The sequence below is a fragment of the Filicampus tigris genome, chromosome 11 (assembly GCF_054856515.1).
Source record: "Filicampus tigris isolate MCC_2025a chromosome 11, RoL_Ftig_1.0, whole genome shotgun sequence".
In the NCBI taxonomy this organism is placed as follows: Eukaryota; Metazoa; Chordata; class Actinopteri; order Syngnathiformes; family Syngnathidae; genus Filicampus; species Filicampus tigris.
Window position 1 is genome coordinate 8,700,301 of NC_141227.1, and position 12,775 is coordinate 8,713,075.

The following is a 12,775-nucleotide window of genomic DNA, read 5'->3' on the forward strand; positions in this document are numbered from 1 at the left end:
TTGTTGTTCTTAGTCCTCTCTAGGCTCTCTTTTGCGTTTGTTTGCAATGTTGTTCTTGTTTCACAGTTGTCACATTGTCACAGATTTGTTAAAGTGGTGTGGCAATACACAATTGATATTTTTGATCATTTACTTTGTTGCACAGGTTTAGACAATAGCGATATGCTTTGACTGTCGTGCTAACAGCAAGAGTCGTGGCTCAGTGGCCTTATGTGTAGCATGTAATAAGATCACTGTCCAAAGTAGCTCAGTGACATGTGCTGTAATGACCTAAGTGATCATCTGCCCTAGTATTGAAAGCACTTTTAATGACACTTTTACCTATTTATATATCTTTGAATGTTCACAATAACATGCTTCAGAATGGGTTTTAGAACATGTGTAAGTGGAAATTCATTGTGATTCATGAAATCTGGAAATACAGTACTAGTAACTAAACTAACCAGCTGCTGCTATAGGGCCTATATATATATATATATATATATATATATATATTTCTTTTTTTCCTCATCAAATCCCCGGAGACTAATTTAGCCAAAATTTAGAAATCCCATCCATTAAATAGAGCTGCATCTGATTAAACTCAGATGCATGGTTCTCTGAAAGAGGCGTGATTCGTTCTGTCTTTATCTTGGCAAGTTGCTGTGATGTTTCCACCAGTCTTTGTGGTGTCAGCACACAAGTGTATGATATTGATGAGAACTGACATCTGCCCATGTGTGTTCTTGCATTTGATGTCGGAGTCAGAGCGCCTGAACGACAATCTGTGTAATGAGATCCCACACGACATCTGCAGTCCTTCATTATGACTTGACAGCCATCCATGGGGAGTATTTCGGAAAGAGGCTAACACCTTTAGTACAAAATACATCTATGCTTAACTTCAAGTCCTATAACATATCCAGGTAATTGTATCCTTCAATATTTCATCTGCATGTATGCACATCTGTACATTCACGGCCCAGATGTTTCACTCCCAGACCGTTGTTAACCTGATATATATATTTTTCAAGTATTGCTCCAGTAAAAGTATTGCTTTGCACTTACATTTCCTTTTAACTGCAGAACATAGTTTAATCATCTGTAGATCATTGAGCCCATTGACAACAAAAAGTAAGACAGACATACTGAACATGAAAAGAAGACCCCAGAGACAGCAAGGATATAAAAAGGCCCCCTGACCCTTCTTTTGTAGATATCCTCGGAGATGAGCCCATGCTACAGCTGCAAAGGTCAGCCAGCGCACAAGGTCAAGCTGACATGGACCTGCTTCACCCAACATCAAAGTTAAGTCCAGCTCCCTCTGAGCCTGCTTGAAAACAGCAGCTCTAATCCCACCAAGGTCTCGCTGTCACCCTCATGGAAAGGACAGAGGGCATACACACCCCAAATAGTTGATTCAGTTGAAGCAATTTGCAGAATTTAAAACACTAACTTTGATGTGAATTGAAGCCTTTGCCCTTTAGACCCATGACCTCTGATGCATATAAAGTAGAGCTGCCCTTCAGTGTGCAATTTAACTCTAAGAAGTTTTCCTTTTCTTTTTGAGGAGCAAAGGTTTCTTGTTAAAGGAGAATGAGACAAGCTCAGACTGAAAGAGAATTAAATACTGAGCTCTGTAGTGATTATAGCTGCAGGGAACACAACTTTAAAGTAAATTTTGATGAAACACCGACGAGTATGGCATCCCTGTAAGCTTCTTAAACAATTTCAGGTCAGAATGGTTGTTTGATGGGAGAACATTTGATTACATATGACCACAGGAGACAGATCTGATGCATGAAAGGTTGGACAATTTATCTTTACGCTTAGTTTTTTGCTCGCTAAATCTTTCAAAGAATTTCAATTCATTTTGAAAACAAGATTATTTGAATGCCATACCATTGTCAACCGTCTGATTTCCTTTTCATAGCTCAGCAACAATAAAGCTCCTATCATTTCTCATTTCTCCTCCAGCCTATGTACAGTAATCGTTTTTAAAGTCAAAGCCCGAGCTCTGACATCTTAGCTGTAATTCGCTCACACACTGTCATCGCAATGTCCATTCATGTGTGGTGATTGTTAGCTTTAGTTCCTCAGCGCAAATGTGTTTACTTTCATTTGAATGTTTGAGTGCTGTTTCGCCCCACTAATTAAGTATGACCGTCTGGGTCAAATGTTGAATCTGCAACTTATTAAACGAACAGCTGGTCTGAATCAGGAAACCAGATAAGGAGCTGTTACAGATATCTGTGCTAAATTGGTTAGCCTCAGCAGGATGTTTGTTAGGATCAAAAGGTTTAATTTTCAAATGCATGATAGTCACCAGAATGTTGTTTACTCACATTTAATAGCTAATAGCTCATGCAAAAGCAGTCTCAATCAAACCCATAGTCACCTGTGATTGTATAAACTGTAAACGTAAGTGTGTATTAAAAGGTCAAAGCAAGCTGATTCAATATTTATCAACTGGCAGTTTATTATAAGAAACATGGATTGTTAATCAGGGAAAATCAAAACAATTGCATGAAATAATGTTGAATTTATTTGTCAATTGACACATTTTTATGACTATCACGAAATCTTCAACATGACACTTATGACACATGCACTGAGAAATGAGTTCCAATAAGATAAATATTTACAAATAAGTGTAAGTATAATAATGTTATACAAGCATGCTTTCACAACAACAACAAAAACACAAAGATGAGGTTCTAACATTTTTCATGAAAAACAATCAGTGCACTGAAAAAAGAAGGGTGCTGCAATAGATGAGATCCTTCCAGTAACGTTCTGTGTTAGTTTCACACGGTCCTTTGTTTTTTTCCACAGTGACAAATATTTTGCCTGAGGTAACCGATTACACCAGGGTCATGACCTTTAATGAGGCAGGCTGGAAGCGGCGAATCTTCTTTTTCAGGGCTCGTGACGCTTTGATGCGGCAAGCCGAGGGCTCTGGTCGTGGGAGTTGCTGGAGGGTCTTTCCAGCTGCAGTGGGCACCAGAGAAGCGTCGGCCCATACCAGGTCGCCTTCCTCCTCAAGGCTATCCAGATGGTCCCCCTCCTCCGTGGACATGCTGCTGTCAGAATCGGAAAAGGATTGGAAACTCTGACTGGATTCACTATCCCCAAAGCGATTGGTGGTGTTATCGCTCATCTCGCCATCGCTGCTTGCGGCAATGGTGGAGTGAAACAGTGACATGCACTCAGCCGAGTACTCAGACTCGCATCGAGGTGGGTAGAGGTTGGACATATGATAGGGTGCTGGGGGGTATCTGGCATTGAGTTTAGTATTGAAGGAGTTAGATGACATCGAAGAAAGGAATGGATGATGAAGTCCTCCTATCCATTGGCCTGATTTGGCAATCTTACTGCGGTCTAACTGCACTTGTGCCAAGAGTTCTTTTGACCTCTGATGTTGAGCACATAAAGCTTGGAACTTCTCCCCATCCGAAAACCACTTGGCAGCCCCTTGCTTCTTCTTCCTCTGCTCCGCAGGGTGCTCATACTCCCCGCATTGCAATCTGCGGCTTTTGCTGCACTTGGTAGCAGCTGGAGCAGGGTGTGGCTTTGGATGGACCTTGTGAGTATAGATTATTCCAGGGCCACACTGGCTTGAGTCTGAGCCTGAACCTTGTTTGTGCTCCTCTGTTGGACAGCAGGGGTGTTTCTGGATGATCTTCCCCTTTGCTGGTCTTCTTGGGTCTCCCTTGGACCCGTTGGATTCTCGGGTTCGTTCGCAAGATGAGAAGCCGTGCTGCTGCTTCAACGCTCGAGGCTTGTCACTGCTCCTTCGTCTGAATTTTACGGCTTTGGCTTTACGATCAGCTTGTCTCACCTTGACCCTCTGAGTTCCAGCAGGGACAAATTTGGCATGGACAAACTGGGGGGAGCCCATGTGGCCATTTTGTACCTCAAAGACTTGACTATCCTCTGCGCTTGAACTGTGAGACATGACTGGTCTTTGTCTATGACCCTTTTTCTCTATGGGCCTCATTTGTAGGCAATCTCCACATTCCTTTTCTGTATGGCCTCTAGACATAAAACCAGCATGCGTTTTGTCCTTCTTCCTTAGAGACGAAGTAGTGACATCGTCAGAGCTGTACTCTCTCATTACAGCCGGATAGGAATGCCCATATGAAACCTCCTGAGGTCTCACAGGCTGTTGGTGGCCTGCGTTATCAGTTGTTTCTGGACCGGAATGTGTCATGCAGTGTCTCTTCTGTTCATTATCTACTGGTATGATGTTCATGGTTTGAGCTGGGGGAGGTGGAGGAAGAGATACCGGTTTCTGAGGAAACCCAGTTACGACTTCAGGTGGTTTCCTCTGATAGTTGCCGTGTGTCTGCATAGCCTCAGGGGTCATTTGATTGTGGGATTTGGTGGAGCTGCGCTGGAGGAGCTTGTCAATGTAACCTAGAGTCTTGGTATCATAGCCCATTTCAGTACCCTGGAGCATGTCAGCATCACTCATTGGAGGCTCGTCGCCATGTTCAGGTATGGTTGAATCCTCACCATGGAAAAAGATTGGACTTTGGAGGGCGACAGCATGCAAGGGGCTTGGGTACTGGTATAATTCAATTACATTACGGGATACCAAATTGCTCTGGAATTTAGGGTCCATTGTAGGGATCTTTGGAATTGGGCACATTGGTGGCTTCTTAGCATCCATATGTTTGTAGTTCAGTCCTTGAGTTATCATCCTGTCGAGGTCACCTGGGGAACACAGCAACAATAAAACAAGAATTAGACTTTCATATGACACATAAATGAAGTGTGAGTGTATATATAGCATTGAAACTACATTATCAGTCAAAGATGTACACATATGCAGCAGTTTGATTAATACACCTGTCATCGATGAAATGAGAATTTCCATCTTAATAGAGGCACACATGAATATTCGATCTCATTAAATAAAGTATGAGTACTATGTGAGTTTCAATTAATTCGATTGTGTGTTTTCCATTGCTGCTTCATAGAAATGAAACAGAACGGGTTTTCGAGGGGTATCTACCTGTTGACACAGGTCTTGGCCGTCCAAGTTCAATGACAGTAGCGCTTGCTCTGAGCCTACTGCTTCCCAGATGAAGGCCTGTTGCCCGGGTAGAATTGGAGTGGGTTGCACCTTCATCGGCCGAACGACGACGGTACACACTAGCTTGTAATGGTGGGCTAACTTGAGGATTAGCGGGACTTGTGGGAGGGGGGAGAAGACTTGTCTGGGAGGATGACAGGCACTCACTGTACACGGAGGTGCAGGAGTTTGACAAGGACCAAGAGCCACCATCACTAAGCTCATAGAAACCTGGAGAGAGAGAACAGTTACTTAATAGCAAAACTCAACTGACTTTGTAGTTTCCTCCTTAGATAAAAGACAATTTTGTGGGGTAATATGAGCAACACACACCTGAACTTGGCCTGCTGTCACTCTCCAGTTGCTCAGTGGAGGCCTTGCTTACATCCAGCTTCAGTTCACTTATTTGTTGGTCAAGCTGCTGCAGGTGAGTCTTCAGTCCTACATCCTGTTTCCGAAGACGACACTGTAAGAAAAGTATATTCTTTCAGCCAAACCACTGTATGTTCATCACTAGCTAATACAAAAATTCATGGTTAATTTATATTTGGGTATGACAAAATAAGACAGAAACCCACTTGTAGATAAACACAACTACTGTACAGTCCTTAGAAAAAGAGGCGCTACTCAGCTGTGGCTGATGATTAACCCCGGGAGGACATGGGGGTGCATGGAAAAGCAGTGGTGGGTAACTCATTTCTCCCCCACAGCGAAGGCTGGCCATTGTGTAAACTGCTTAGAGGAGCAGCGATTGGGGGTTGGGGTGGATGACTGTTTGCTTTGCAGGCAAGGCAAGGCATTTACTGTTACAGTTGTTAACGGGGTGGAAAACAAATATGGAAATAAATATACTTCTATCATGTTTATTATGTTACCCGTAAATATATTTTCCGGCGACTATAACTAAAATCGTTTGGAATATATAGCAAAAATGTAACTTCTTTAACTAAATTCAGTATATGGCTGCTGGAATTAAAGATGGGATGTGAAGAAAATTTGTGAGGATCGACCCTCATATGCATCACAAGTATCACACAGCAAATCACTGTAATTTAAGCATGAGTGATAGTCCATGTGCTTCCTGCAAATGGTTTTAACAGCAGCACACATGGCAAAGCTTGTCAAGGATAGGATCGCATTGCCAGTTGTCAGCAACACTCATGGGCAGCACTGATTGTCAGTCTTTACAAAACAAAGAACACACCATTCTTCATTTTATTATTTCCTGGCATTAGTGGTTCATGATTGTGACTGGCCCCCTGCAGTCTACACCACATATACTATACTTTGCTACAGCAATGAACCTGATTTATGACTCTCCTGCTTCCTATCTCCAGCTGAGTGCTTGAAAGTTTGCTATTAAACCAAGGCATGCAAATCAACTGACTGAAATATCCATACGAAAGGCTTTACATTAAAAAGTAAGGGTGAAAATATGTCATTTAAAATATTCTCATCAGATTGCATCTAAGTGCCAGGCATCTATCTTAATTGCTCTCCTTTACGACTTTGTATTCAAACAACTTCCTACCAGCTGTTGCTTCAGGGCTGAGAGGGTCGCCTCCAACCGCTGCTCCTCGGCCCCCATCTTCCTAGCGTCCTCCGGACAAGCGTGGACGCAACTGACCGGCTCTTCCCGGTCCACTCTGAGCGCCCAGCTCACCATGTCGCCCTGTCTGTCCCGAAGCAGATGGAGCTCTTGTAACCCGGCCAAGGCGGCCTGGAGCCTCTCTCCTACCCTGCTGCGGTCCATTCCCACGGCGGCGCTCATCATTCCCACGCATGAACCCTTTGTGCTCAGCATGCTGCTGGGAAGATACCGTGCATATCCAGACACTTCGTACACTAAGAAAAAAACTCTCTACAAATGAAGGGAAATGACTTGCTTGGGCTGTGCCTTACTCGTTGCTGCTGCTGTTGACCTCATTGGTTTATAAACTACAGTACCTGATGGAGATACTCCCGACCTCAGAAGAGCGATTTAAGCTCCTCCCACAAACCAAATGGCCTCGCTTCCTATTGGCTGGCCCCTGGGCCCCATTCAACATCTGGTTCCAATCTTCCTTTTCAACTATTCCACGGAGCTGCCAGGCCACGTACAAAGATGCACATAGTATGCCATTATGTGTTATTGAGCTATTTCAATTTTCATTGTAAATAATCCCCTTTATTCGGTCTATGCTCCTTTCAATAATATACCACACATCCAACGTTGCACACATAGCTATCTATCTATCTATCTATCTATCTATCTATCTATCTATCTATCTATCTATCTATCTATCTATCTATCTATCTATCTATCTATCTATCTATCTATCTATCTATCTATCTATCTATCTATCTATCTATCTATCTATCTCTCTGTCTATCTGTCTGTCTGTCTGTCTGTCTGTCTGTCTGTCCATCTATCCATCTATCCATCTATCCATCTATCCATATCGAGCTATTTTAAAAGAGAAAAAAATAATTAAAAGTCGCAAAAGTGGATACGCAGGTTATTTATGTAACTTTTACCTTCCAGTGGAATGCCATTTAACTGTTCTGCCTACTACTACGAGTCGCTGGCATGGACACATAATGGAGTGAATCATTTCGGACCAATTAATTGACAGTTGATAAATCATGGCACACTGGTAGGGAATTACTCTAATTGACCCTTTACTATAGGGATCTTTTTTTGTTTCGTCAGCAAAAAGACACATTTGGATCATGCAAACCTTTGTGAAAACCCATGGACAACTGCGCCTCCTTGTGTATAGAGGGATGAGTTTTTCCTTTAGGGTCGGCGGGGTCGTGTGTGATAAGAAATGTGTGAGGTATAAATATAAATCCTCTCACTAACGTATCACTTTAATTAGCACTCGCCTGTCTGTGCTGGAAGTTGGAGCTGTCACGTTGACGCCAATGAAACAACTCTTTGTAAAAAGAGTGAACATTCACATCAGATGAACTGTCAATAAGATTAATTGCAGTGCAATGTTTGGTACCTAGGTAATTAATGGGGGACAAATTGTACTCACAATTTTTTTTCTAATCACTTTTGTTCTTTTATTTGGCATTGTCACACAGATTATTATTATTTTTAAAGTCCTGTAAATCCCTCCATTTTTGTCAATACTGATTGTCCTCATTAGGGTCAATCACAGGGCACAAATAGACAGAAAACCATTTACCCGTTCACACTTTTGTATAATTTAGAATCTTCAGTTTACATACTAAAACATCCATGTTTTTGGAAAGTGAGAGAAAGCCTTGAGAAAACCCACACAAGAATTATGCAATTCTACACAGGAGGCTGGTAGCCTAGAATAAAACACAGAATATAAAACCTGTGAGGCAGACTGGATATCCAGTTGATTTCCTCAAAATAATCTAAAAAACAAAACAACAACAAACCCCCACAACTTGTAAATGTTATTATGAATCTATGTTTTGATTGTTTTTGCTGTGCTTTTTTGATTGATTGATCAACGTCATGCCCCCTTTTTAATCAAGATAAGTTTTATGTATCTATGTTCTTTACCTGTCTTCCTCCTTTCAGAATGTATTGTTGTGTGTTCCCGCAATAGAATTATCGGCATTGACGTTGCAATGATGTCAACATTCCTGTTCATGTAGCGGTTTCGAGTTAGCTACTCGTTTAGATAATGACAGCAGTTTGGAGTCTGGAAATGAAAATATTTGAATACTCAAAGTGTTTCAAAGTGAACTCACTTTGCAAAAAACGGAGGGCATTGACTTTTATGCCAGAAAAACAAGGTATTCAGTGCAGAGACTCTAATTAGTAAATGATACTGTAACAACAGAAATAAATACACTCCCTGTATATGTTTTTTTTTTCAGACTGAGTTTATTTGATTGCCAGAAGACACAGAGCATCCCACAAATCATTCTTGGAGTTGACAACAAACAATTCTCTTCAAGACTATGAATTCGCAAATCTGGCTTTTTCTCAGTTACATTGTTTTAAAGCTCCCCAAGATAAGAATGAATGAATGAATGAATGAATGAATGAATGGATCCATCCATCCATCCATCCATCCATCCATCCATCCATCAATCAATCAAAATCTTAACACTGGTTCTATCCCTTTCCTCCATCACTGTACCTGCAGCTTTCAGTCAGACAGTCATTATTCGACCCTTACTTAAAGACTTCACACTTTCCTGGTTCTTCTTATCTGTCAGAGATAATGGTGGTGATGGTGTAATTCATGACAATGTGACCTGTGAGTTTAATCATGTACTTGTGGATCCTGCAGGGATTGGTACTGGGCCCTGTGATGCATAGTCACTTGGAGATATTTAAATATGACATTGGCGCTTTCACTATTATCTTACATCTTTTTGATTCTTACTGCAGAGAAAACTGAAATGCTGGTTATTGAGACGGGCATCTGATTAAGGACACCACTCTGAGTTTTGGCAACAGTAGCATTACCAAAAGTGACTTATTGAATTGGGGTAATATTTGACTCAACTCTCCTGTTATTGCACATAAAGGATTTTAATAGAACTGTTTTTCCATCGTCACAATATTGCTAAAATACAGCCCATTTTATCCATGACTGATACAAAGACCATCGTCCATTAATTTGTTGCAAGTCACCCTGACTTTTGTTTCATGCTGCTTACTGATCCTCCGATGTCAGGCGTATAGACGCCTGCAGTTAGTACAGAACACTGCAGCAAGAGATTTGACTAGGACTAGAACATTTGATCATATTACCCTTACACTGGCCAACTTGCTCTGGCTCACCTGAGATGTGATTTTAAGGTTTTATTACCAACTCACAGCTACATTACATGGATTATCACCTTCCTATCCTGCTGATTTAGTGGCACCTTATGTTCCATCCCGAGCCATATGCTATCAACATGTTAGTATTTCAGTGAGTCAGAGAGCTTAAAAGAAATCATCTAGTGCATTCTCTGTTCGGGCCCCGGTAGCTACTCAGGAAGGCTCTATATGGAAATTAGAGTGACTACATCTGTCCAAATGTTTAAATCTCTATTTAAGATATATTTCTACACGTTTGCAATTGGTTAAAGAACATCTGGTATGCAAGAGAGTGAAGTGTAGGTCTGTGAAGTCCTTTAAGACTCTTATGATAAAGTATACTTTTTTTTATTTGGATCTTTTTATGTCATGTCATCATTCGCGGCGGATAAAAAAGTAACATGCCTGACTGGATAATGGTAAGGAATAGAAAGTACGGATATCCGTTTTCAAATGTGGGAAGTGAATATAATAAATAAAATTAAACTGTCAGAAAATGTATTAAAACTTTATTCAAATACAGTCATGAAGTATTTGTACTTTGTTGCTTTCTGTCACTGTTCCCGAGACTTCCCATATTCAATCTGGTACTGTAACTATATATCAAAGTGACTCATATGAAAAGTATTTCTTTTGATCAGCGTCAATCAAATGAAATACGTGTTCTAATGTTCAGGAATCTGATAACACAGCACCAATAGGGCAGTGATTACTGGACCCTCATCATAGTTTAAGGCAAGTTACTGTACACTGACACTGTGCTTGGAAAGACGCTATCTTTAGGCATCTTAATGCTAGCGTTCAAAGGAAACACAGGCACACACGATGCATAGTAAATTTAAGATCTTCACACTAGAGGGCAGTCTCACACTAATTTCCCCCCTTGTCAGTTCACTTTTTGTTTGAGTCCCACACTCATGGACTTTGTGGTTTGCCGAGGGATTTAGTACAAGTGCTGCTTGGGTACCCCGCTGATATTTTTCACAACAACCACATACCCCAATGTCTTGTTTACTCCATTGCACGCGCGTGTCACAATGTCATCAAGATGCTCACATTAGTATTTGTATATACATTGTGAAGCCCACTCCTCCCAGGGATAACGTCATGTCCTTGTGATGCTGCTGACATACAACACTGCATTGTGAAGCCTGGATGTCTCCTGTGCCCCCATCTCCTTCAAAGGCTGTCCTACAAGGTGACATAAGCGGGAATTCCCATGCACGTAAACGTTTTTTTTAATACACTAAATTCAAATTTCACTTATATTGTTCTGTAAATAACCAGTATTATCATTATTATCATTATTATTATTATTATTATTATTATTATTGTTATTATTATTATTATTATTTATCTTTAAATGTATCTTTGTTCACTATCTATGACAGCGATGTATGTGACCGGCAGAACAATTAAATTCTCTTCCACTAGATTGCAGGAGTGCGGCACGGTGGTCGACTGGTTAGCACGTCCGCCTCACTGTTCAGAGGTCGTGGGTTCGATCCCGGCCCCGGCCTCCCTGTGTGGAGTTTGCATGTTCTCCCCGTGCCTGCGTGGGTTTTCTCCGGGTACTCCGGTTTCCTCCCACATTCCAAAAACATGCATGATAAGTTGATTGGACACTCTAAATTGCCCTTAGGTGGGATTGTGAGTGCGGATGTTTGTCTCTGTGTGCCCTGCGATTGGCTGGCAACCAATTCAGGGTGTCTCCTGCCTGCTACCCGAAGACAGCTGGGATAGGCTCCAGCACGCCTCGCGACCCTTGTGAGGGTAACCGGTATCGATAATGGATGGATAGATAGCAGGAGTTACTATTAGCATCTATCTACCTGTTGCTATTTTTGCAGCAGAATAGCTTTGCATTGAACTAAACCGGCCCAGGCTATACCCTGAGTAAGTAAATTTGTGGGTAAATTCAAATGAGATGAGATTATTTCAGTATATATACTTTTTGTGATTTTTTTTTTTTTGGTTGTGTGCCCTGAGGTTTGTAAAATACAAAACTTGTGACTTGGCTAAATAATAAATTAAAGTATTCCATTAGCCTATGCGTACATGTTTTTTAAATGTAGGAGGAAGCTTGAATTCCCTGAGAAGACCCACGCAAGCATGATAAGAACACACAAACTCCACACCAAGATGTTCCAACAGAGACTCAAACCCATATCTCCTGACTGTGACATCATACCTTTCTCTGTTGATTGGATGGGAGGAATCACATGGTTCTACTGGCTTGTAATGTTAATGTTGTAAGTAAGTTTCCCAGCCCTATAAAGGATTAGGTACTGTGATGAAGTGCAGGTGATAGCAAAGGAAACAATGGAAGACATTGCCACAAAAAAAAAAAATGCACAAGGTGGAAGTCGCTTAGATAAGCATGGGGTGTTGTCACATGTGGGAATAGGCGAGTATGGCGGAAGCGGGCAGTGAATCTCTTGTCTATTCTTGGCACATGAAAAACAACCTTTTTGCATTTAGGCATCAGATGCTCATGACTTCAAAGTAAGATAAATCTGATATCATTGTAAGAGTCTGATTCCAAAAAGGAAGATGATTCCCTCTAATAATTCTTGTTAGTTTGAAACAGCTACAGTATGTGTGATGTAAGGAATTCCCATGTGGGTTGTCTGATTGGCAAAATTTTGTGAGAAGCAATTTTGTTTTGCATCTGACAACAAGAGCATTCCTACCTCTGACAACCGGGTTAAAAAAAGTCACTGTTTGAATGAAAGAACAACGAAAAACCCATTTCTGATATTTACTATTGATAATCAAACACATTATGCTTATTATGAAACCTTATGTTAGATTTTGTGTCTTTGTTTTAGAGCAATTGTAAACTTACATTTCATTTCAGATCTGAGAGGCTCCTACTTTCCGAGAGAGCGTATGCAGAGAAGTCTATGCACTGGTTGAAATGTTTTCAATAA

General features: G+C 41.1%; 1 protein-coding gene and 1 long non-coding RNA gene across 2 annotated transcripts; one reads left to right on the forward strand and one right to left on the reverse strand.

Moving 5' to 3' along the window:
- Positions 1 to 659: 659 nt before the first annotated feature.
- Positions 660 to 8,888, forward strand: LOC147139649 (uncharacterized). The gene is made up of 3 exons (XR_015088709.1): positions 660 to 905; positions 1,196 to 6,480; positions 6,594 to 8,888. It is a non-coding gene; the product is annotated as an uncharacterized LOC147139649 (long non-coding RNA).
- Positions 2,502 to 7,003, reverse strand: dact2 (dishevelled-binding antagonist of beta-catenin 2). Its single transcript, XM_086045456.1, has 4 exons — positions 6,591 to 7,003; positions 5,393 to 5,525; positions 5,000 to 5,290; positions 2,502 to 4,698 (listed from the first exon to the last, which is right to left on the reverse strand). The coding sequence occupies exons 1-4, from the start codon at positions 6,861 to 6,863 to the stop codon at positions 2,843 to 2,845; spliced, it is 2,553 nt and encodes an 850-aa protein (XP_085901582.1). The 5' UTR covers positions 6,864 to 7,003; the 3' UTR covers positions 2,502 to 2,842.
- Positions 8,889 to 12,775: the final 3,887 nt, after the last annotated feature.

Excerpts from the sequence above, each read along its gene's own strand:
- dact2 (XM_086045456.1), bottom strand. The coding sequence starts at position 6,863 with ATGCTGAGCACAAAGGGTTCATGCGTGGGAATGATGAGCGCCGCCGTG. Across the intron at positions 5,526-6,590 it reads CAGCCCTGAAGCAACAGCTG|TGTCGTCTTCGGAAACAGGA; the intron begins GTAGGAAGTTGT and ends CTTTTCTTACAG. Across the intron at positions 5,291-5,392 it reads TGACAGCAGGCCAAGTTCAG|GTTTCTATGAGCTTAGTGAT; the intron begins GTGTGTGTTGCT and ends CTCTCTCTCCAG.